This window comes from Pholcus phalangioides, unplaced genomic scaffold (assembly GCF_987345545.1).
Source record: "Pholcus phalangioides strain wild (caught in Gottingen) unplaced genomic scaffold, Ppha-v1.0 ptg000008l_1, whole genome shotgun sequence".
NCBI lineage: Eukaryota > Metazoa > Arthropoda > Arachnida > Araneae > Pholcidae > Pholcus > Pholcus phalangioides.
The window spans coordinates 53,409,459-53,436,125 of NW_028301601.1; the positions used below are offsets into that span (position 1 = coordinate 53,409,459).

The 26,667-nt window shown below is 38.2% G+C and overlaps 1 protein-coding gene across 2 annotated transcripts in view; it reads left to right on the forward strand.

Moving 5' to 3' along the window:
* Positions 1-2,360: 2,360 nt before the first annotated feature.
* Positions 2,361-26,667, forward strand: part of LOC149084513 (uncharacterized) — a 58,108-nt gene continuing 33,801 nt past the window's right edge. Inside the window, exons 1-4 of one of the 2 annotated variants that reach the window (XM_089235493.1) lie at positions 2,361-2,507; positions 2,856-2,956; positions 20,048-20,297; positions 23,006-23,307. In XM_089235493.1, the coding sequence (XP_089091619.1) occupies positions 2,867-2,956; positions 20,048-20,297; positions 23,006-23,307 (642 nt within the window). In that variant the 5' untranslated portion in view covers positions 2,361-2,507; positions 2,856-2,866. The remainder of the gene's footprint in view (positions 2,508-2,855; positions 2,957-20,047; positions 20,298-23,005; positions 23,308-26,667) is intronic. The other variant, XM_089235492.1, reaches the window with a different exon arrangement.

Here is a 26,667-nt window from a genome sequence, read left to right on the forward strand (position 1 = left end):
TGGACTCGCTGCTATATTCACAGACAGAGCCCGAAACCTTTGCCTCCAAATTTGCGAAACGTTCTTCATGAAGCGGTCAAGGTTGTCAACTTTGTCGAGGTGAATCCTACCAACTACAGGTTGTTTAAATTGTCGTGGGAAGACATGGGCAGCCTTCACAACGCTTTGCTTTTGCACACCGAAATAAGGTGGTTGTCCCGGGGTTAAGTCCTGACGTTGCTGTTCGAACTTCGGCACGAAGTACCCCAGTTTTAGGAAGTGTTCGAAACACTTCAGATTTCTTGCCACAAGCCGAGCTAAATTTAACAGTCGGCCACTTGGAAGGATTAAAATCCGCGTTTGAAAAATATTTTTCAGAGCTGGAAATGGGTGATCGGTGGACATCTAATCATTTCAAAGAAGAGTATTTTGAACCGGCTTCATTGTTGATTCCAGAAAAGGAGAAATTGCTAGAACTCGCATCAGATACCCCTCTGAAGATCCTCTTCAATGGCGGAATGGCGAACCTAGTCAGTTTCTGGGCTTGCCGCGTGACAAATACACTGAACTTTCTAGAAAAGCCATAATGTTTTTGTTGCCGTTTGTTAGAACGGAGCTTATTAAACGGGCGTTTTCTTCGTATACTTCCATAACAAATAAATATAGAAGCAAATTGAACGCGCTCCAGATCTGAGTTTGTATTAATCCTCTTTTGAGCTTAATTTTTCAAAACTTTGTAATTCAATGCAGTCCCAAACATCGCATTACTTTTTTTCCCAATCTTTGTGTCAATTTGTTTGCTTACTTCAAAAAGAAAAAAAGCTAAATAATGAAAACAAATAGAACTATTTAATGTAATTAAACATGTACCTATATTTTTTTTGAAGTTTTCGAAATCTGTAATGAGTGAAACAGATTGGGAGGGTGGGGGGAACGTCTGGAGGATTCGGAATCGGGGGTACGCGAAAAGGAACCGAGCCAGCTGGGAGTACGCGGACTGAAAAAGGTTGGGAACCTCTGTTCTAGACTGAAATTTGGTTTTTTGCGGAACTTATGTTCTACGTCAGGGCATCAGGGCATAAGGCTAGGCGCATGTTTTAAACCATAGTCTCCCAAACTTTTTGTTTCATCGCTCCCTTCATCAGAAATTTTTTCCTCTCATCACCCCCCAACTGAAGTAAACCCCATAGGATCCCATGTTGGATCAGTAGGTTCCATCGCCCCCTTGGATTATTCCATCGCCCACCAGGGGGCGATATTGCCCACTTTGGGAAACACTGTTTTAAACTATTCATGTGGTTTTTTTTTAACATTTTAAAACTAGCATTTCTTGTCTACACGGTAAAGATGAAAATCTGCTGCGTTACCCAGTCCGATTTTTATCGTAATCGATGCATTTTGAATATTTAACACGGTTTTTAATACCGGCTGATCAAAAGTTGTACTGCAAGTACTTAATACTTTTATTTAGTTAAGAAGTCTATTGAGGTGGTGCTTTTACGTTATTTCGACCGCTTGGTGACGTAATCACTCCCGGAATGTCATTTTAGAAGAAGAGGATACGAATGGATGATGATGACGATATCGGTTGGACTGGATGAAGATGAATGTGGAAATCGAAGAGCACAAGCATTGGCCATCACACAGTTTAAGCTTTTCCTTTATTTAAGCTTGTCGAAACCGCTATTTATTTCATTAATAATGTTATGGGGTGAAAATGAACAATTATTCTTGATAGCATCTGATATATTTCAAACAAATATCTTGAAAAACCCCAACCTCTATCCAAATCCTGTTTCGTATAAGTTCGGGACCCGGCCAAATATGCATTTTTGCCCCCCCCCCCTCCATTACATATATAGAGTCTTTCAAAGTGAAGGCGTGGGGAGGAGTCTGTGCCAATTTCGGGACCCATGAAAATTTATGGGTCCTGGGCATGTGCCTCGTTTTCTTCCCCCCCCCCCCGCCTCTTCTAACGGCAACTTCGTTATAAGAACAAAATTTCACGGTCCGTTATATCTGACTTTGGCTGTGTTTCAGGTGTTACGTTTCGAAACATTTGAAGGGTCTTTTACACCCGACAGAATTTTATCGGGTAAAATTCGAGAGAAGGTTCCACAAAAATTCAAGAATGCTTTGAAAAATTTCGAAGTCACTATAAAACTTATCTTTAAAAAAAAGATTACTAACCATCATATTCAACCAGGTCCGGAAAACCTCTCGTCTGTCTTCCGCGGTGAATTCTCGCCAAATTCCATCCCGAAATATCGCCAAGGGGAAACATATCGCCTCGTTGGATGCTAGAGATTGGGCGGGGATTTGAAAAGAAAGAAGGAAAAAAAAAAACCCGCCCCTCCATGAAAGATTTCTCTTCTTATGGTGGATTTGCAGACGACACTCCAGATGGATAGATACATATCTCGAGTTAAGTCATGGACCAACATGGGCTATAAACTGGAGCATCAACGCAAATTAAATTTCTTAATTAATCAATTTTATTAATTAACAATTAGGACGTCACGGGACAAGTAAGAAGATGTCACCTTTTCTAATTAACAATTTATCAAATGAAAAAAAAAAAAAACCCACTAAATTCAATTTAACAATTCTTGTTAAATAAGTTGTTAAACAATTGTTAAATTTTAACATATTCTTTTTCGATTTATCAATTGAATTTAACATTCAAGTTCAATTTTATGGCCACGTACTGTATGAGTACCAAAAAAAAATCGGATTTGCCAAATTTTTTTTTTTTTTATGGTTGAGACAATCAAATGAGTCTCTTAAAAAAATCAAAATTGAATGTGATTGAAAAGCCAATTTTGCGTTGATTTTAATCGATGTGATTATTAATATTTGTATTGCTTTGATGTTAGGTATCACCTGAATGCGTGAGAAGTTTCTAAAGGACATGACAATGTGTAAAGGATCCTCTTCGGTAACTGAATGGGACATAAATGACAATAACGTACCAAAGGTATGTTTTATTTAAATACTTATTATATTTGATTAAATAATTAAATTATATGTTTATTTGTTTAAAAAAGATCCATTTAATTCATTTAATTTATGTAGTAAGCTAAAAGAAATGAATGGAGGATATTTTATGTGAGTTTCTTACACACGGCAATGTAAAGACTCCTTTCATGTATTCATAAGTTTAATGTGCAGACACCTTTGTCCTTGCAGTATAGACTCCTTTAACGTATTGATAACTTTATCGTGGCATCGTTACAGGCTCAAAATATTATTGATAACTTTATCGTGGCGTCGTACAGGCTCAAAATATTATTGATAACTTTATCGTGGCGTCGTACAGGCTCAAAATATTATTGATAACTTTATCGTGGCGTCGTACAGGCTCAAAATATTATTGATAACTTTATCGTGGCGTCGTACAGGCTCAAAATATTATTGATAACTTTATCGTGGCACCGTACAGGCTCAAAATATTATTGATAACTTTATCGTGGCATCGTTACAGGCTCAAAATATTATTGGTAACTTTATCGTGGCGTCGTACAGGCTCAAAATATTATTGATAACTTTATCGTGGAATCGTACAGGCTCAAAATATTATTGATAACTTTATCGTGGCGTCGTACAGGCTCAAAATATTATTGATAACTTCACTGTGGCATCATAGACTCCTTTTGATGTATTGATAACTTTATCATGGCGCTATAGTTTCTCAACCGCCGTGCCGCGGCATCATTCATACCGAGCCGCGACTGCGTTTCCTTTTCCCCCCATTCATGTTCCGTTACTCATGTGTTTGACCGGGCCTCCCACGTACAAAAATAAATGAAACCGGGCCGTGGGCTTCCATAGGTTGAGAACCACTGCTATAGAGACTCCTTCAATGTGTTGATAATTTTATAATGGTATATAGACATTATAGATATGGCATTTTGTACAGACTCAATACATTTATTGATAGCTTAATCATGACATTATAGAGAATCCTTTTGATGTATTGATAACTTTATCACGGCATTATAGAAACTCCTTTATTTTTCATTTTCCTTTATTTATATATTAGTAACTTCATCATGTAATTATAGACTCCTTTGATGCATTATCAACTTTAACGTGACATTGTGGAGACTATATATTTATTGAACACTTCATGATAACATTATAAAGACTCATTTGATGCATTGATAACTTCATTATGGTATTATAGAGGCTTCTTTTGATGTATCGATAACTTTATAATGGCATTATAGAGACCCCTTCAATATATTTATAACTTTATCATGTCATATAGACATTATAGATATGACATTGTATACTTAATACATATATTGACAACTTCATCACGGCGTTATAGAGCGTCTTTTAATGCATCGTATTACACATTCGTGGGTTCCAAGGGGCAAGGATTTGTAAAGGGCTTCGTATGCGGATTTTCTGGTTTCGTTTGAAAAAAGAATGAAAAGTTAAATTAGTCCTGGTTAAAGCTCTGTCAATCTCCTTGTTGGGGGGGGGGGGGGGGCATGAAATTTATGTAGGTATCAATTTATACAATCATTTCTTTCGAAATATCCCTGAAATTCACCTCCATTATTGTTATTTTTTATAGGAATTATTATTTTTTCGCTATGAATTAGCTGATATAAAGCTGATATGTTTACTAACTTTTAATCCGTATCGAACAAATTTAGAAGGAAATTTAGTTAACAAGATGGCGTATTGTTTTTTTTTTGGTGGGGGGGGGGGGGGGAGAAGCGTCAATCGTAATCACCTGATAAAATTTGTCATTTATAGCAAATGATAAAAACGGATAATTTTTATAAGTACAATAAATCTCTCTGAAAAGATCACGTAGTGCTCTACAAGAAAGCGGTCCGTCGGAAATGTGCCTCCTTGATAAAGGGGTCAAATGATATATGGGGGGTAAAATTTTGGACTATATTACATAATGTTTCTTTTATACAGGTGGCCTTTCAGAGAGGTTCTACTTTAACTGATTCAAAATACAGATATTTATCTGTTATAAGTAATTTTTGTTCATAATTTTGTTCGACAAAATTCCGCTGAGCCGAGTAATTGAATGATTGAAACTATTATTAGTGTGGATAGGTTTTAGATTTAAATTCAGCCACCGCATGTCACCTATTCATTGTGAGATAAATCCATTTGTTGTAGTATGTCACTATATTTTAACAGAAATTTTACTCACCTCTGCAGAGCATATACTATAATTGGAGCGATATCGTAAAAAAATTGGTACATTATTGTGAGAGAAATTTATATAAATTTCAATAAAATTAATTCACTTTCGAGGGTTTCCCATGATACACTGAATAAGAGTCATCGATATCGACACACACAAAAAAATCTCACACACTTTTGAAAAACCAATAGAGAGAGATTGCTAAATTACCAATTACACGCAGAGCTAGGAAATATGGTAAGGAAATATGACGGCCCGGTACGGGGAAAAGATTTGTAGTCCTCTGCAATATCCGTATGCATGACCACAAGGTTACAAATTGACCAGACTCCAGTGTGAAGACCCACTGATCGACCGAATTTTTAAAAGTTTCTGCAATTTGTGAAACCACAGAAAATCCATATGCATTAGAGGTCCTGCTAAACGTCTTCACCAAAGGGGGGGGGGGTTGTTGTCAAAACTTGGCACAGGGAGTCCTTACGTATATGCATGTGTGTTTGATAATGAGACACAGGATTCGTATATTTACGTGACGCATTTATCAATTGAAAGAGTTTCAACCTAGGGCTCGTAGAAATGCATGATATAATAATAAATGCTGCATGATATAATAAATGCTTAAATAAAATTCATGATCAATGTATTATGATGCTGTTTTTAAGGCGTCTAATATTTTTGCGGTTTCACCCTTGGCTCCCGAATTAGTCCCGCTATGGTTATACCGCCATCATCGGAAAATATGTAACTCCAAAAGTCTAAATATTTATCGAAATGACTCTTCCACTAATAATGAATGTAATAGATTAATATCAAAAAATTTAGTTTCGAAACACAAATAGTTGTAAAGTTTCATTGAAACAGAGTAAATTTTTTTGCGAATGTTTAGTGCATGGAATAACAAGTCCCTACGCTCGTGGCACCCTTGTCTTTTAACGTAACGTAGGACCCCCACTTGTCCCCGACGGACCCTAAACAGCAGTATTACGTTACTCGGGATCATTATTCATATTACAAAGTATTATAAAACTAAATAAAAAATTTTTGGAACTTAACATTGGAAACTCTGGCCTATCTTACCGCACTCTGGGTTGCCGCCGAATACTGTTTTGGGAATCATCATTATTCAATGAGTAGTTATAAATCATATTAAGTAATTGAAAATAATAAGGGAGAAAACATCGCATAGGGATAATAAAGGAAATTAATATTTTGATTCAAAAGCTTTTCTTATTTCTATTATTTGACAGATGAAAGGTAAGAAAATGAAACTAAAGAAGCTGTTTTGTAATATAAAAAAGAAAAGAAAAAAAAAGGCTAATGGTTTCTTTTCTCGCACCATAATCATCAAAATGTATCATATCGTATTTATACTTTAGTCACGCATTTTACCAACCTGTTAGTCGACTCTTTACGAGCCTAAGAAATATGACCATCATAAAAGAAAAATGAAATAATAATAATAATAAAAGAAGAGAATGTCTTCTTATACATAAAAACGGACGGCTAAAACTTCTTGCAACCAGTTTACGGCCGGCCGTCGCCGTGTCGATCCGTCGGCTCGGAACGGAAGTTTTCGGCTCCCCGAACGGTGCCGCTGTTCAAAGCCGCAGATTGGCTCACCGTCGCCGGTTGCCGATCGCGTCTGCGGCTGCTGGAGGAATGCCGCGAGGGACAATTCGCGAGTCGATCGGTTCTAAGTTTATGGACCGCAATCTTATATATATAAATGTGAAAGTATGTATTGTCTGTATTCACGTTTGTTCTTTATACAAATCTACAATTTTGGACCGATCTTCGCCGAATTTTGCATATATACCAAACAGGACCGGGATTGAACCGTAGGCTGCTTTAAAAGTTCATCAGAGCTAGGCAAGTGCCCGAAATGAGCGAAAAATCGACGGGCAACAAAGGTTTCTCGGCCTTAACGATGACTTTCAGAATGTTTACTTTGCTCACCGTTGTTCCCCTAACAATGCGTATCAGACATGTGCATTCTTTTTACAATGGTTTGCCATTTCTTTAATGCTGCCAGTATTATGCATGATAGTTGAAGCCTTTGTAATGGTTGGTCACTTTTTCGATCCTCTCAGTAATTGAAGAAAACCCGGGCAGCGCCGGGTATTACAGCTAGTCTTATATATTTTAACGCTTACACGATGTAAAAGGCTGGATATGGGCAGGTGCGATCGTAAAAAAATGAGAGCCTAAAACCAGATTTTAATTTTGGAGCCGTAGTCTGATTAATGTCTGAGATAAGTGCATGAGATTTGCAGATGCAAAATTCATTCTCGTTGAGAATTTTCTTTCTTCTTTTACGTTGACTGTGTGAATTGAAGACATTTTGAGAAATCAGTCTCTCTCTCTCCAATTATAGATCGCTGCCAAATTTTGAATATTATATACCAAACAGGACCCGACATGAACGACAGGCTAGTTTTAGAATTTGTCAGAGTCAGACAAATGTCTGAAATGGTCGAGAGAAACTGCCCAACAACAATTTTTCCATCGTTTCAAGCATGGCTGTTGGAAAATGTTCTCTTCATTTATGCGGAATGCAATAATTTTTTGCCGAGATCTGCCCTCAGGGCTATTACAACGGCTTACAAAAGGCCAGGCAGGCTAATGAGCTTCATTTATCGTGGTTCTTAACATCATTTGACGTGTTTATGTCTTTACAAAAAATGGTTTGTAACACATCGAGTTCAGAGATAACACGGGCAGCTTCGGGCATTATCGCACGCGATCATATAATATAGCAATTTTTCTTTACAAAAAATTACTGCAACAGATACCGTAAGATCATCACATTTAATATATTTAAAATCATATAGCTACTTGTCTTCTTATACAGTAGTTTTAGCGTACATTAACTCGACAATTTTATTTAGAAGTATATACTTTGCACTGAAAACCTTGTGAACAATCGAAAATAATGGATAATTTCTAGCAAAAATAATATTCGCATTTTAAAAATGATATTTAAATACACGATAGATGGGAATCAAAAGTTGTGTATAGATAATCGCAGAATAATGATGAAAATTATTCAAATGCGTTTTCTTTTTCGATGTAGACTTTCTTCAGTTGAGTTCATATAATGTTTTATGGTTGTCCAATACACGTTTCGTTCAATATCTTTCAATGTTTGATTTATGCCGCGTATTGCGGTTATTTTATTTATGCTTACATGAAGTCGAATTGAACCGGAATCTTGAATCCATTTGCGAACGTAGACAATACAATAATTCGAATTCAGACCCGTTGAATCGGAGATTTGTCTGTGCTAACCAATCGGTTTTATCCTTCCTCCATGACCTGCCGACAAAGTTCAGTGACGTCCTCGGAACCCACGACCAAACACTACAATTTTATCCCACGTTTTCAGTCAATTTATTATAATTTGTGATTATGGGTGCTTAATGAAAGATTGACTAATCTTTGTGTTATGCTTGAAAAATGTTTGACAATAAGTTTTTAACAATAGCAACATTATCACGTTGAGAAATGATCTACGGGCAGCAAGTAGCTTCGAAAAAACAGTTGCGACGAATGCTGGAACGCGACAAAAGTGGAAAAGTTGTCCAAGCTATCTTGGCCGGGATGGGGTTTTTTGATACCCGATGCGAAAGAAAAAGAATTTATCGACTTTCCTATAAATATCTGTATGCATAGCATCCACGAAAGAAGAGGTTGACCGGGCTCTAGCAGCACCTCCTACTCTATCTCTAGGAGGTGCTGGCTGCTGGCGCTAGCCTAAGGCTCGGGGGGGGGGGATCTACACTTAGTAAATTATTTCTCCACTATAAAACAATAGTGAGGCTGCAAGTATCTCTCCAGAGATCGAGATCATTAACTCTATTTAAATCCATTTTAGAGCCACACGAAGAATCAAAGTCTAAAAGTTAGCTTCGGGTAGGGGGAGACCCTCAAGAAGGCATATTTTCAATATGACGCACAGTATCTATGTCTAATATCTATAATCTGGCATTTTGAACAGTGACTTTATTATAAAGCTAGGGCTACACTCGAGTCCAGCCTGGCTCAATAATCTCTCATTAACCAATATTTACTTCCAATGTTTGCCTCTCCCCCCCCCCCCCAATTGCAATGAAGCACCAGTAACATAGGCTGGCTTCACACCGGCCCAGTCTGGTCCAATATTCCTTGGCTAACACTCTCCATGTTTTGATTGTTTTCGTTATTCGACCAATGTGAGCCCAGACGATCCTAACCTTACATTTAGGTACTCGCAAGATGTGCAACTGGGATCGTTTCATAGACAGAATAAACATTAATTAACAACATTAATGAAAAACTATTATAGGGCCATTAAATATACACCACTGTGATATGTACTATGATATGCACTATGATATCAAACAATTTATGCATGTAATGAGCTTCACAATTATTGCATGCACAGAAATGTAGCAATATTGTAGAGAAGCTGAGAATGCAATCAAACTAGAATTATTACGACCTCACGACTATAACGTCAGTGAGCAGCGATCCTAGCCAATTCGTATAGAGAATGATGTTAATGAACTCTCCTAACGTGAACAAAATATATCGACTTCGGATAAAACGATAATTTTTTCAAGCATTTTTAAGTTTTGCTGTATTTTGACAAGAAATTCTTAGAATTTGAGCTCATTACAGTGACAATGCGATTGCTTTTTCTATGTGGCGATGAAAACGGAATTCGGGCTGCATGACTGTCTGCCAGTTATTGTTCAGTTCTCTCCTCCACTGTACAGAAGAACATTCGTGAAGATCCTAGAAACGGTGGTATTCCTATCAGCTGCAAGCATCTCAACAGGGATTGAGACCTTAAATGCTATAATCCACATGTAATCAATTTTCGTTATTTCCTCAAGCTTTGCTTTCTGTTTAACGGGACTTCTAGAATTCATTTTTAATAAAGCGGGGGTGGGGGGGGGGGTCTTAATATACTGTGTTCCACGGACCCTTTGTTCCAGTGAGATGCAGGTCAGGGATCCTTCCCCCCACCCCTTCTCCGCAAATAAGATAAAGGCCACGGAAAATTTTACTGAACACATATCGTAATGGGAAAAAAATTGTCTTCTCATCATGGCCCCACCATCTTGTAGCACATAACCTAGGCTCTGGGATCTTTGGCGGGTTCCCACGCCATGCTTTTCACGGGCCCTTCTATAGTGAATTTATAGCATGAAAAAAAATATAGTAATTGTCTCCCCGGCCCCAGAGCTCTGTCAGCTACAGCCGCTTTGTGGGGACCATGTTTCTCATTCAAGCCCGCTGAACCAATTAAAACCTCTCTCTCCAAGGATTTCTTCTCAAGAACCGCGTACATGAAATTCATACACATTCCTCTGGGAAATTTTCAACGATTTGGTTACACGCAGGAACGTACTATGCATGTGCAAACACGGAGTTACGTTGTCAGAGTTATGCTTATTTCGTGTTGTGCTGCCATCTGGAGTGAAAATGTCTGAATTTTCATGTTATGTGAGTATGGTGTTGATGGTCTGCTTGCTCTCTGCGGAGAGACTTTTCCAAATGCCGATCAACACTGCGCCGCCAACGGGGTTAGAACCTGAGTCCTCACGGTAAGAGTTTAGCACGATACCCACACGACCGCAGAGCGGCTGTTAAGAACCAACGGTTTAGCGCCTATTTCAAGTAAAAAGCTCTTACTTGTTACTATCAATCGATACATATCTCCGACTATTTTTTTTCTTCAAAGACCATCTCATGGGTGCGGTGCGGCGTAATATTTATTTTTGAGCAAGTAATGTCGGAGCATCTGATTATGAAATTTCCTTTTTCCCATATACCATGGTTCTTAAAAAACCTCAACTACTGTTTTAACAACAACTGTCATAACGACACTAATCCACGATCCCTTGAATGCCGTTATAACCGAGTTTAACAGTAAATAGTTGCGAGACAACATTTTGTAAATCGAATTCATAATCAGAAACCGCAAGCACACTATTTCCAACCGCATTATACGAGAAATACGCAGCGAAGAACTTGAATGAGGAAACAGAATCGGTTCCAAGAACTCTAACGAAAAATATAATGTATTCTGTACAGTAGCCGTATAATAATAACTGCTCTGATGCATATATATATATATACAGTATATAGTATTTCTCCTCACACACACACTTATGGGATCTTCCCTTATTTGAAATACAGTAAAGACCTTCATTAGCATAAGCAGTTAAGACACGGAAAGCAATTGAGCGATCTAACCTCAAACCGGACGAAGGAAAGTTATTTTCCATTTCGAGACATCATCGTCAGCATTAAGGAAACGCAGAGGTTCATTTACAGGGGAAGGGGATTAGCGGGTCATAGCCCTGGGTGGCAAATTTGAGTAGAGCGTGCGCAAGCAAGTGAATTACCAAAAGAGTGACTTAGAGAATATGCTAGCGTGGGAGTGACCAAAACGCGTGACGTGCAGAAAGCAAGTGACTATGTCGGCGAGTGACCACCTAGAGCCTATGCAAGTATCTGAGCGACCAAAATAGTGACCAGGAGAGCGAGAACAGTGAGTGTCCGAAAGAGTGACCAGGAGAGCGAGAACAGTGAGTGTTCGAAAGAGTGACCAAGAGAGAGCGTGGGCATGTGAATGACCAAACGTGTGACCTAAAGCGTGTGCAGGCATGTAGATGACCATACGGTGGACCTATAGATTGAAGGACCAAGTCAGTGAGCGACAAAAAAAGTGACTCCGAATAGTGTTTGAACATGGGGGTGAGCTGGAGAGTGGGCAAAGCATGTGAATGACCAAAACGGATGTAGGTCGATTGCTCTCACGATGAATCGTTTGGGAGTAAACCTGAGTCGATTGCCCTCACCTCAATTTAAAAATAAACAGGTGGTTTGCCCTCACCATCCAAATTTCTTAACATGGCAGATATACCCTTTATCTTAATTATTATTAGGCAAATTATCATTACTCAGACAGCAAGCGAAACATCGTTCCGCGTCCCACTTTTTCCTGTTACACTATATTGTTCGGCAATTGATAAAGGCACAAAGTAATCTGAACAAGTTTCATCCGAGATAGTTTGTGTGTAGTTATACGTACATAAAAAAAATATTCCTAAATTCCAAAATTTTTACATGCCCCGGGCATATCGAACAGTAGTGGGAGTCGTCCAGCCCTGGTTCCTATATTCAGAACATAAACAAATAATCGGAACAAAATACACTGCAACGGGCATCAATTTTTAGAACTTATTTCAATGGTTCAGTAAAACCGAAGCTAACTAAACCAATTAATTTTGATTGGAGGATATAATTAACTGCATCGAAGTTAAAAATCACGAATTCCAATAATTCTAACAAAGTAAACAAAAAATATTTTAACTGATATTTGAATGCACTGAATTTGACTCTATTAAGTTTAACTGTAATGAATTTTAATGAAATAATAATTTACGATTTTTGTGTTTCTTCAAATAAAAAGAGATAAACATATTTCTAGAACATTCATTAATTCAAAAATTAGTGTTTAAATTAACAGCAGATGGCAATAGTAAATTTTTTTTTTCTGGCTTGAGCATCAACACATTATTTAACTCTACTCTTAAATTCTTAACTAAATTGCACATAATGTTTGTATTATTAATGGTTTCTGAAATAATATATGTTTGAGAAATTCAAAATCTTCCATCATTTACATCATAGTTTCCCAAACTTTTTATTCCATCGCCTCCTTCTTCAGACATTTTTTTCTTTCATCGCCTCCCGACTCAAGCGAACCCATAAGAATCCTATGTTGTACTCGTAGCTTCTATCGTCCCGCTGGATAATTTCCATCACCCACCAGGGGGTAATATTCTACACTTTGAGAAACACTGACTTACATTATGGGGGGATTAATCGACTGAAATTTCGAAATCTCGATTGCCTACAACGACGAAAATCAGATTGGGGCAATCGACCTGCTGCGGGAACACTGAAAATTCAAAGCCATCTATTTTGAGAGCAATCGACAGAGCCCCTACCAAAACAGCGTGCAAGCATATGACAACCAAACGAGAGCAAGGGACCAGGTAAGTGAGCAACCGAAAGGGTGAGCGTGAGCAAGCATGAGAATGACAAAAAGAGTGATCTAGAGAGCGAGGACCAGGTCAGTGAGCACTCGAAAGAGTGAGGTAGTGACAGAGACGGGGGTCAAGAGGAATACTGCAGGGCTGTTAATTTGAGGAAGGACTCGACTAGACTAGGATGGGAGGCAAAATTCGTGTATCCCACAGGCGGCAAAATCACGGATCTGCGTCTGCGGAAACGTCTCATACAAAGAACAGACCAGTAAAGTACACGTAACGAATACAATGACTGCCAAAAATTCCAGACACGTTTCCGGTGTATTCGTCGTCGATGATAAGACATCTCTCCCACAAACGGCTAAAATTCTTAATATGAATTTTTTTCTTTTTGAATCTCTCGTGAGTACAGATTCTGTATATAAAGAAAAGGATGTGGTAGTTCTTCTGGACTTTATGACGCCATTTTTTTTTTGCACGTACAATTGAGGGCGGAGAAAGGAAGACAGTACTGTACACTAAGTACTAGGTCATCCTTCACACCAAAAACTTTTTACATTAAATTTTTTTATCAGTATATTTGTGTACAAGAGAGGAAACCGTTTTACCAGATCGTCGTTGTCAATAGTACTTTTTTTTATACGTACCTTTTGAATAGAGGGAGAAGATTCTTTGATGAAAGGTTCGGTAGAAAAAGAATGTGTCCTCCCTTCCTCATGTACTTAAGAGCTAGAGAAGTAGGAGAGGTCACGTGTCCCCCATTCACTGTACAAGGATGTACTGCTCTTATCCTGCCGCCCACGTAATATTATCCTCCAACCATAAGTAGGGGGAGAGAGAGAGAGAAAGGTACAAGTATAGGTACTACGAAGGGGTTATCTAGAGTTATCGTGCGGTGAATGTGCGGTATCCGATTCGCTTTCATCATTCATGAATGAATGAATGAAGAATGCGTTTTTTTTTTTAGTTTTTGTCATGATTTTTTTAAGATGGCAAGATGGGAAATTTTTTGGACGGGAATTTTTTTTTTTTTTTTTACCGTTTTTTGAGATTGGCTTTATTAAATGGAAAGGAGATTGTGCCCCATTTATTAGAGTTTTCCGCATCATTATTCTATTAATGCATTTCAAATATGATTAGCCGTGAATTATTTGAATCATTTCGATAGTGTTAATTGATTAACACGTCGGGAGTCATAGAGATTCTTGCGGAATAATTGATGTCTTTTCTAACCGTGTGCGGAAAATTCATCGCCAACAATTCACCGCCGGAAAATTCATCAACAACAATTCACCGAAACAAAAATTTACTGCTAGGAATATTCACCACTACGCAATTCACCGACATGACAATTCACAGCTAGAAAAATTCAACGACAAATAATTCATTTATACAATTCTCATTTTTGTGATAAAATAATTCATTGACAAAGTAACATAGTGAGTGGATCAGCAGGTGAGTGAGCTGATAAATAAGCAAAGTGAATCGAGAAGTTGGTGAGTGAGCAAAAAAGCAAGTGAGTCAAGGAGTTAGAGAGTGAGCAGGTGAGCAAATGAATGAGTTAATGAGCACATGAAGGAGTCAGCGAATGGAGGAAGTTAGTAAGTGAGTGAGTAAATGAAGGAATTAGCGTCTGTGCGTATGAGTAAGAGAGTAGATGAATATGCAAGTGAGTAGATGAATACGCGAGTATAGATGAATATGCAAGTGAGTAGATGAATACACGAATACATGAATATCCAAGTGAGTAGATGAATACGCGAATACATGAATATCCAAGTGAGTAGATGAATACAAGTGAGTTAGTGGGTGAGCAAGCGAGTGAGTGAAGAAACCGGGGATTGAGAAATTGAGTGAGATGAGTGAGTGAGTGGGTCATTCATTCAATCTCTCACTCACTCGATCACTCAAACGGTCACTTACTCAATCACTCACTCACTTGGTGACTCAACCAATTTCTCGCTCGTTCACTCATACAGTCACTCACTAGCTTATTCAATAGCGCATTAACTCACTTTCTCAATCTCTCTGTCACTCACTCACTTTCTCAATCTCTCTGTCACTCACTCACTTTCTCAATCTCTTTGTCACTCTCTCACTGATGATCAATTCTTGTAAGAGAATTGTTCTTTAGAAAATTTTCCTGACGGTGATTTATCTGTAGGTGAATTTTCGTTCAACCGATGGCATGCGACTTAATGTGGCCCTCGGAGTTGTCTCATGAGGCCTGAGACCTCAATCCTAATTTCGTAAAAGTGAACTGAATAAATGTTCATATGAGTTTGTTTTTTGATGAATGTGATGGTGATTAAAACAGTGATTTTTCCCCATTGGAGCCTTTCGCCTTTCATTGAGGCTTTTACTATTAATATAAATATTCTTGTGTTAAAAATTGCATCAAAATCAAAAATTTATGAAAAAATTGGAATTCATGAAACATTCTTATTCGATTATATTATAGCCCGATAATCGATTACAAACCACTCAAGGAGGCCTAACAAATAATTACTCGAGTGGCCCGCTGCAGCTTAATAATTTGAATGGCCCCACACTTTCCCAAATCATATAACTCGCCCACGCTCTCCAAAAGGTTGACAAAGCCCGCCCCCTCCTCAGTAACAGTTAACTTATGTTTAAGAAAAAAATCTTGACTAAAAAATTTAATTACTGTGAAAGTTTAATTTTATAGTGGAGAATCGATCCTTTTCAAAAAAAGTGGCGCCTTGGTATGGGTGAACTAACTTGTGCGGAAAAATTACGGACCCTACAAAATTGGCTCTATTGAGAGATAGCTTTTCAAAAGCGAAATTAAACCACATAATTTCTTTTTATCCCTTCATCATTATAAAGCGATTGAAAAAGAAACTAAATTAATTATTGGGTGAATGTTTTTATTTCACACCAACCATGGATTCAGTGCACTTTTGAATTTAATTGGCTGAGCGATGATGGAAGGAGTATGAGCGATTATAATCACATCAACGGCACCCCGATATACTAGTGAAGGTTCTAGGTTTTATTATTTAGACCCTTCTCAAATCTCTCCCACTTCAACATGCCAGCTTCTTTTTCTTCTTTCTTGCCCACAAGTCTTTTCCACACTTCTTTCGAAATCCCAGGCTGTGGTCTCCGGCCCTTATGTGCCACTGGGGGCACATGCAATTTTTCTCCCTAGACATTGGATTCAGTCACCCATTTTTGTCAAAATGGCTTATATGTTGCATTGAGTTGACGGCTGTCTTCATGGGGAGAACGACGCGAGTAATTCGAAACTTGCGAGCACGGGGCAAGAGGAGCCACTACTATAAATCTTTGCTAACTTTTCCGACACAACTTTGCCTCTTTTGAGGTAACGGAAGTAAGGGGCTTTGCATCAGTTCGGGGCTGTGAGCGGTTCTATCTATCTATCTATCCAGGTTTTATTTTCTCAATAGGTGATCAAAAATATGTCAGATAACTGATTAGATGATAGAGGCAGCAAAGAATGGACAATAGAACCTTTCCACGAGGGTCACTTTGAGATTTTCGAAAAACCCGCGCTTAGCAGAGGTGGCCAGTAAAGCGGAACTAATGCGTGTGGGAAATTCAGGACCAGAAAAATAATGGTCCTTTTGGGAGATGGACCATCAGAGAAGTTGGATTGTAATCGTTTGTGTCAGTTATTTTCGGGATCAATAGGCAATATAAGCACCATCGTTCTTATTTTCTAATTATAGTTTTTGATCACAGACAGGGCTGTATTTAGGTGATCATGGGATCAGGGGGGGGGAGGGTATTTTCCAATCTCCTTCTTTGGGGTCATTCAAGTATTACGTCAGCATCGAAGTGGGGGGGGTGCGGATTTGCTGACTTTTGATGACGAGGGGGGGGGGTTTGAAGGTTGCTTACATCATCAACCATCCTTTTTTGAAGGTATGAAATATTCTAAGCTGCTGACGAAATTTTGCTGACAAGGGGGGGGGGGGGGTTGAAAATGGCTAAAAATCTGCTGACGTAATATTTGAATGGCCCTTTTGAGCGATAATGCATGAAATAGAATTTGCTACATTATCAAAATAAATGAAGTATTGAGGTTGCAAATAGAGAAAGCTAAGGGTATTACACTACGTTCAAAACGTCAAATTCGGAGAAAATATTGATTCCCTTATTTTGAATTATTATGAAAGACCCCCAGTTCGTGGGATTGCAAAACTGGCATTTTTTTTCGTTTACATGACGCTTGGGACCGAAGTTACGTCCACCTTAGTGTTGCGTTTTTACGTACAAGTAATATGTGAATTAAAGCTTTAAACGCGTTTTATGAAGAATGTATATTTTTGACGTTTTACATGAGTTTGAAACATGATTTCTAATAATCTATTGATTGTATCATTTCGAAATTTTAATATGATATCTGTCCGCATATTGTTACGAAACTATGAACCGAAATTTGAGGACTGCTGCATGCGTTTGTCTAATTACAGTGTTTTATACACGATATGCCGAAGGAAATTTCAAAACATGCACATCAACGGATTTGGTTGCAACGCACGAGCATAAAATATAATCCTTTGAATTTTAGTTCATAACCTGTATCATTACTGCCTGAATGTGCTGCGATTCAGAGTTTTTTTTTTGAATCCTGTTAGGATACTACACGAATTTTTCTTAAAATTTGACATGAAAGTGACTTTTTTTATATAGAAAATGGCATAGGTAGAACAAAATTTATTATTGTTTTCGCCATTTTGCGGCACTTTCTATTAAAATATGTCATCAAAGTTCACTCTAGAACCATTTTATCGAAAAGTGCTAAGAAAGGTAGTGGGATACCTTAATAAAAATTTTCAGAATGAATAGAAATCTTTAATAACTTCAGGGGAACTTGTTTGGCTCTTGAACCAGGGTCTAAAGCTCCATTAGCATGGAATACGGTTGCCTGAAACGATCGAATCGTATGCTAATTGGCCTATATTCATGCTTATTGTGATCTTCTCAAAACAGGTAACAACGTGCTTAACGAATAGCTAACATCCAATGAAAACAGCAGCTCTGAATGTCCCGAAGGGCTAAATCATCTTCTCTGTATCATCCTATCCAGAACCGCAGTAAAGGTAATGATTCCCGTTAAGAGAATGGAAAAAAACCTAATGCGACCACCTCTTGAAACCCCAGACCGTTTCATCAACTGAATAACAACAACACAAGATCTTACATAGTAATTTCACTTCGCAATGAAGGAGAGAGCGGGGTCCTCAGTCCTCCCTTTCTCTATAGGTTACGGTAGTTCGGACGCGGGTGAAAAGGGTAAAAGTCATTATCTAATGGCTCAGCAATTGAGAATTCTAAAAAACGGGTCCGAAGCCAATCTGAGAAGCCGCGACTGCACTCATTATCATTTTTCTTCTCGAGAAAACCCAAACACGGCTTGAGAAAAGCCAAAGGGTCTGAGGGGTCATTTCAGAGGGGTGCCCGTTGGTAATTGCGGTGAAGACCGGCACTTCAGTTGGTCATCAATTTCTCTCGTGTTTTCTTGCATATCCTGTGTAGTATGTACAATGCTCTCACAAGAGCTTATTGATAATGTTCCTGTCTGGTCCATGGCGAGAAATCAAGTGCCATTTTTAAAATCAGATACATGAATCACGAATTAGTAGTATATTCAGGATATTTCCTTTCGTTCTTTAAAATCAAATATGGACCAGGCTCTATCGACTTTAGCCAATTTTAGCCATTGCCCCTGTACTCATGGTACTGAGAAAAATTATTTGCAATCAGTCACATATATTTGCTGTATTTGTCGGATTGGGTGGTGGCATTTGCCATCTCTTCTAATCAACTTTTCTATGAAAATTTCCAACTAGCTACAATGGTATTGTTGAGTTTAAATTTACAAATAGCAGTCATTGCACGAAATTTCCCGATTACTCGCGTATATGTTACTGTAAACGTGATAAATAAATTATTATATGCATAATAATTGGTTATGCATAATCACCAATCGTCTCGGCAAATTTAATAACTTTATCACTTTTACCGGCGATTATACATAATATCCAAACGTCGTTGATTATAGTTAAAGGTCGTGTGGGGAGTCCATTATATCGGGGAGGGGGGTACAATCAAAAAGTTTGTTAAATAGGAGTTTGTTATGTCGAGGTCCCATTGTAGAATTCATCAAGTAGGAGTTGATTATATAGAGGACCGATTGTGGAATTCGTTAAATAGGACTGTAAAGCCAGGTTTTCCTAGAAGCAGGTTCCTACAGCGCGTGCAGCGTGAAAACTCTAATTGGTCAAAAATACCTGAATTTCAAGTTTTTAACCAATCAACGATGCACACGGCGCAGAAATTCTACTCCTAGGAAAACCAAGCTTTATATTGGGGGCATGGTTGCCTAAGCGCAAAAAATTCGCCAAGTCGAAGAATTTGTTAAATGATAGCTCGTTATATCGGGGAACAGTCGTAAAATTTGTTAACTAAGAGTTAATTATATTCGGTTCAGACTGTGGATCACAAGTAAGCCTATGGGCATCTGAAAATGACAAGTCTTAGCACGGTAATATAGGAGCGATTTATCACACTTATTAATACGAAATAGTGATCATGCATATGTGATGAATTTAGTACGATTTATATCACGCTTATACTAACGACTCTTGGGTATTTATTATGCCTGATCGCTTCTAAAAGTAGGGAAATTTATCAAAATCGTCTGCGCTTATGCGAAATAACGCGATTTATCACATCTACCGTAACATTCAGGCCTATAATTAATTCTTTATTGACATCTACGAATACAGTCACGCGTGGTATGCGTTTCCCGGTTCTTTAATATGACTCTTTCTTTCCTATTCCATAGGTGACGAACTACGACCAGTTCCAAGAATGGACCGATGGCCATTGCCGCTACGTGTATCGGCCCGATTGCGAAGAAGCCCGACGTCACAGTTCCGGTTGGGCCATGCGCAACACCAACAACCACAACGTCCATATACTGAAGAAATCATGCTTGGGAGTTTTAGTCTGCAGCAATCGGTGTGTCTTGGACTCAGGGGACCAGGTGCATCTGAGACCGGCTATATGCGACAAGGCCAGGAAGAAACAGAGAGGTAAAAATACCACCGAAGGAAAATTTAATTGTAGACGGGTATAGGCTAGCAAAAAAAAAAGATAGTTTTTTTAGTTAGGAATAGAATCTAATTATAGCTTTTCGTTCGAGATGGCTCCTATCGACACGTGGCCCAGGGTGTCAGTCATAGTTAGAACTCGGTAGAGGAGGGGGAAGGGACCACCAAAGTAATAAAACAATAGATTTAACCTTCTTATTCCATATACAGGGCGATTATAATTAAAGTTCCTGTATTTTAAGTAGTTTTTCTCAAAAAGTGCTGATCCGAATGCATGGGAGATTCAAGCAAAAAAAAAGTTCAATTTTTGACCACCAGGTGAAAATGAGGAGCTTTTTTATTGCATTTTACATTTTCTCATGACCCTTATAGCGTATATACCAAGTTTCAATGTAATACCAGAATGAGCGCTGCACAGGTCTGAGTAGTTTCAATGTACTGACACTGCTCAGACAAATGTTGCATCCGCCAGTATACTAGCACTACTCCGACCTATGTAGCGTCCGTCCGGTTTCCATTGAAACTTAATATATACGCTATATGGCCTATGGAAAGAAAAAAAAATCAATAAAGAAGCGCCACTTTTTCATCTTATATCTCTCTCCTATGGTCTCATTGAGATATCCTATACATTTAGTTGTAGAGGGGGTGGGGGGGGGGATCGTGCCCCCAGACGATTAAAAATTTATTTTTTTTAAGCAAAAATATTTTTTTTTAAATTAAAATTCCGGAAGAAAATGCTTTCATATGTTATTACAATCAATTTCTGTTAATTTCAATGCCATTTGAAGGCTACGAACTCAAAATTTATTTTCAAGAAATTCAGTGCGACTCACCATCTAAGCTATATCTGGTAAACCTTTGGCCCGTAGACGAAATGTGACCCTGGGGTTTATCAGACGTGGCCTGCCCCCGTAAAACCGAATTTTGTAAAAACGAATCAAACAGCACATTTACAGATCGCCTAAACGACCCGTGACACAATGCCGGAGCATTTAAGCTACCGGTGGCATATGTTCAGATCACTCAAGTAGGCCCGTGGCATATTCACAGATCACGTAAGTGATCCGTAAAGATCCATATTAGAGATATTGAGTGACATGCGACATTAGCACTTCAGCGGCCCCCAGTGCGGTTCTACATCACTAACGTTACCAGCGGCACATTTCCAGATTACTTAAGTGATCCGCGGCATAATTATGGATCACTTGAGTGATGCGTAACACAGTTTCAGAGCACTTAAGCGGCCCGGACACATTTCCAGGTCACTTGGCTCCGTGAAATATTCAGAGATCACTAAAGTGGCTCCATAGAGAGTTTATCAATAGGTAGAATGCTAGTTCAGGTGCCCACAAGGCAAAGTGTTCCAGACTCTGCCACGAAGCTGGGCTGGAAGAGATCTCGGCAACGGGATAAGTCCAGTGGTAAAGTTCTGGCGTTCATTCATCATACCCACAAACCACCGAAAAATTTTCTAGTTTTTGGTGTACCGAGTAAGATGCCATTGAGAGTATTTAATATTTTTATAAAGGGTTATTGATGACGTAAGCATCATCCAAACCCACTTCTCCCGTCATGAAAAGTCAGAAAATATCGGAACCCCCCCCCCACACTCCCCCATTGAAGCTGACGTAATACTTGAATGACTCCTAATGGAATAATGGAACTGTCTAATGTGTATCACGAATTATGATACTTTTTATTATATTCAGAGTACGTTCCATAGATCCCTTGTGAAAGTTTTACGGCTGAGGAAATGTGAATGTGGTCAGTTGAAAGGAACTGATCAAAAACTGAAGAAAGGGCCTTTTTTACACCTGACACATGCCTAATCAATGAGGAAGCCATTAATAAACCAGCGCTACACCTATATAGATCATTGCGGCGGACATTACGGCCTGATTGAGACATTATGAACTGTGTGCGGAAATTTTTTCATCAAGGGAGCCTTCTGTCTTTCTACATAGCTTTGTATGGCGATAACGATAACTTATGGGGAAAAAAAGAGTCTGGCTTAGCCTCAAAATATGCAAAAGACTTTCAATGAAAAAAAAATGACAACCAGAAACCGAAGTCTTTATAATTATATACAGTAGACGCTCGTTATAACGACCCCACGTTATAGCGATCATTCCATTACAACGATCGTTAGGATAAGTTCCAAATGTTTTCAAAGAGTGATTATCATAAATGATAGAACTTCACTTCAACGACCCTCCCAATATAACGTTCTTCCCGGAGGGGGGAGGGACGAAGGAGGTCGTTGTATCGAACGCCGACTGTACAAAGTTTTTCCCCATGTTTTGACATTGGTCCGTTCCTTTTACTTTCCGAAAGCGAAAACAATACTCGAATGATAATATCATCCGTGATTCTAATAAGCCGCGTCGACTATATCAGCAACAAGATTGATAAGATGAAGGCAAGCCACAAATTGTCTTTGAAAACTACAATGATTTTAGAAGCGATTTGTAACGGCATGTCTATTGATAATAGCATAGATATAGCCAAAAATGTCCAGTCAACGCAGGAATCGTTTAATGCAGGAATGATAATATCTAAAAGATTATAACTAAATGGCCAGCCGAACTCTTATGTAATCCGTAAGCAATAAATCATTCCCACATTATTTTTCAACTGTCTTTAAATGCCATATACGAAGTCTATTACCTGGATCTTTCCTCATATAGGCAAGCCTTGTCCAAACAGAAAATGTTCCGGTAGGCTCGAAGTTCTAGCTTGTAGAGGTCACTGCGGTTATCCAGTGACGCACTTCTGGAGGCATACAGACCAGGCGATATTCTTCCAGGCGAAGGGCACGCACGACCACCCCAGACCCGAACCGAAAGCGACAGCGGATGCAAGGAGGACAACCGTCAACACGAACTCGCACCATGCTATCCACCAGTTGGCTACCAGGAAATGTAGGTCTCACAACTCTTCGTCGTCACCGTCGACGGATCCGGGGAGCAAGCTTGGACTCGAATTCCAGGTATTGAAAATTCTCACATTCCCGTTTCTCAACATTTCTGCATCCAGGGACCAGTAAAATCTCTGAAACAATTCGATGGGTCACTAATTTACAGCGTGAATAGTGTGACCACATGCATGGCCCCTACAAGGGGTGGGCTGACAAGGCTCCAGCCCTGGGGCCCGGGATGATTTTCATCATTTTTTCGTTTTTCACGCTATAAATTTATCATAAAGGGGCCCGTGAAAGATCCCAGCCTAGGGGCCCTGCTTCAGGATGTGGGGGCCATGACCACATGTCCCCAGTTATTTTACAGGATATTCTTGTATTTTCACGTATTTTTGGCCTTTCCGTCGTTATCTATACAAATTGTCCCGTTTTTTAAACGAAGCTTATTTGAATTTATAACCTTTACTAAAATCGCTAATGAAGATTGTTTCCATAACTTCAATAAAAATTGATAATTACGGAAATAATGTATAAATTTGTTAAGAATAGCAAATTTTCTCGCATTTAGCTTTTTTAATATTCAAATTTTCCGTATTTTCTCAATGAAATATGGTCACCAGGCGATGATGAACGACTTTGTTTTCGTGAAATGCATTTCCGTGTTCTGCGATTTGTAGCAGCCTTTTATTTCCCTAGCAATTCAACAATTTTGGCAAATTTATTTGAAATTGCATTTTTCGGCTTCAATAATCTGAAGCTATAACTGCAATAATAAAAAAGCCACAATAGATGCTGCAATAAACAATTAGGGGATATGCAGTTTTAATTTAATTGTGATTTTTGAACATTTCAATCGATAAAATATTGGCAAAGAACACATTTTTTTAAAAGTTGTATCGCAAGAGTTGATCATCAACTAAATTTTTATAAATTTAATAAATTTAAATAAATGAATTTATATATATAATGGACATCTTCCAACTGTTTTGAGCAGTGCATATGTTACGGTAAAAAAATGTGATAAATCAGTTATTATATATGATAACCGATTATTATGTATACTTACCAATCATCTCGGTAAGTTTGATAAATTTATCACTTTTACCGGCGAATATGCATAATACCCTAGCGTGATTGGTGAATTTGATAAATAAGAGAAAAATTCCGAATGAGTCTAATATGGGTGGTAAATACAGTCAAACCTGGATATAATGATAACAAATTTTACTATAGTACCCTGATATAATGATACAATACGCATATGAATTATGATGTAATACGATTCATCATGTTTACCAACGACGCGTTGATTGCGTACTTTTCATAATCACCGATTAAAGTGATAATTTTTTTAGTGCTTAGTTTCTTTTTCATTTGGCCTAGAAAATTGCTTATTAAATTTACCAACGACGCTTGGATGCTATGCATAATCTCCGGTAACCCTTTAAGATCGAGCTCGATCGATAGTTCGGATGAAATACTTTCCCGGTCCTAAAAGGTTATAAGTGATAAATTTAGGAGAAACTTATCAAACTTACCAAAAAAAATGCTCGGCAATTATGCATAATAACCACTTATTATGTACACCGGCTGTTATACATAACAACCCGTTTATCATATATGATATCCGGATTTATCACATTTACAACAGCGTAACATATATCCTGTATTTTTTCGATGAAATATACTGTAGCCCTTAAGCCGGGATTACACTATAAAAGTTTGATAAAAGTTTTTTTGTAAAACTTGCAAAATCCAACCAATAAGGTTATTGATTACATTCTAGAAATTGCGACCGGTGGCCTTATTAGTTGAATTTTTAAGGTTTATAAAAGGACTTTTACCAAACTTTTATAGTGTAATTCCGGCCTAAGGCTGGGATTACACTATAAAAGTTTCATAAAAGTTCATTTATAAAACTCGAAAAATACAACCAATACGGTGATTGATTGCATCTGCTAGAATGTTACCAATGCTCTTATTTGTTGCATTTTTCAACTTTTATAAAAGTACTTTTATCAAACTTTTATAGCGTAATCCCGACCTAAGAATGAATTTTTTATTTGATTCTATAAACACATTATTTCAATTATTAGTATAACAAGTGAATAATTTCTTTATTCAGTTAGATTTAAATTATCGAGCCCACCTGCGGACCACTTGTGCTGGTCCGCGGACCAAGGTTGAGAAACACTGGCATATGGTATTTCACGATAAAATCTGTTCGGGATTGTTTTAAAGCTTACAATCTTCGAAAGAGAAGCTCGGGAGGGCAGAAGTACCGTCATTTGCACACAAACCACACCTTACATGGTTATCACGTAGCAAACTAATACTGGGGAAAATACCATTCTATTTTTCGAGACCATTTTCGCAGAGAAAGTCTTTAGTTTTGATTACCACCCAATCACCACGAGAGAGCGGAATAAGGCATAAGATAATAATGATCGTTACTTACACCAACCAAGTAACAGACAAGAGGAAAGCATTTAACGTAATTTTAGGACATGCCGACTGTACTGTGCAGTCGGAATGGCGTCGGTTGGTTTACCTTAAGAGCACAACTTCCCTACCGCCGCCCCCCAAATCCGAAAAATAGAAAACAGGGCATTTTTTCTAGTCGTAAACATCTAAGAATATTATTTCAAGACGCAGTATATTTGTGGTTTTTTTTTTCTCTTCTCTCCCTAGCCCCAGTCGTAGGAGCGGGGGGGGGGGGGGACGACGACGACGACCCCATAACTTCCATCATCGCTATCGAATCTCATGAATAATAACAGGTGATTTTGTTTCAACGAGACCGAACCCTCTGGAAAAAAAAAAAAGGACTGGTAAAAGCGTTTAAAACCGACGTACCATACCAATGTCTGCTTGTTAGAATAATATGTACAGGAACTTGTTTCCACTTATTTTCCAAAAGGTGTCTTTGGCTTCTTTACAAGATTGATTGATAGTATCACCTTTTCCCTTGTCTCAATACAACAGAGTATTGGCTGCAATTACGTTAAACTCTGTCTTCTCCTCGGCTCAAAGACTTAACGTGAAATGGCCGGTTTTGAAGTACTACATACGTATATGTGTTTTCTGGCTGTAATTCCGATGGTGAAATACCTATTCGTATTTTGTACGGTAATTGCCGGAATTTAACTAAGCGCCATGACTCCGTTTTTCCCTTTCGTCTTGCCTTTTGGCAAAACGTTTTAAACCGTAATTCAATGATAACTGCATTTTTATATGTAGCGGAGACTGTTCTCTACCTTAAAACACTAGTTTCAAACTTTTTGGTTTTTCGGTTTTTACCGTAAAAAAATTTCACTAAATTTCTTTTTCAGTATGAAATATTCAATATTCAATATCTGAATATTGAATGAAATTTCGGGTGATATTTAAATTAACTTTCTGTTCTACTATAACCATAAGATATGGATATAA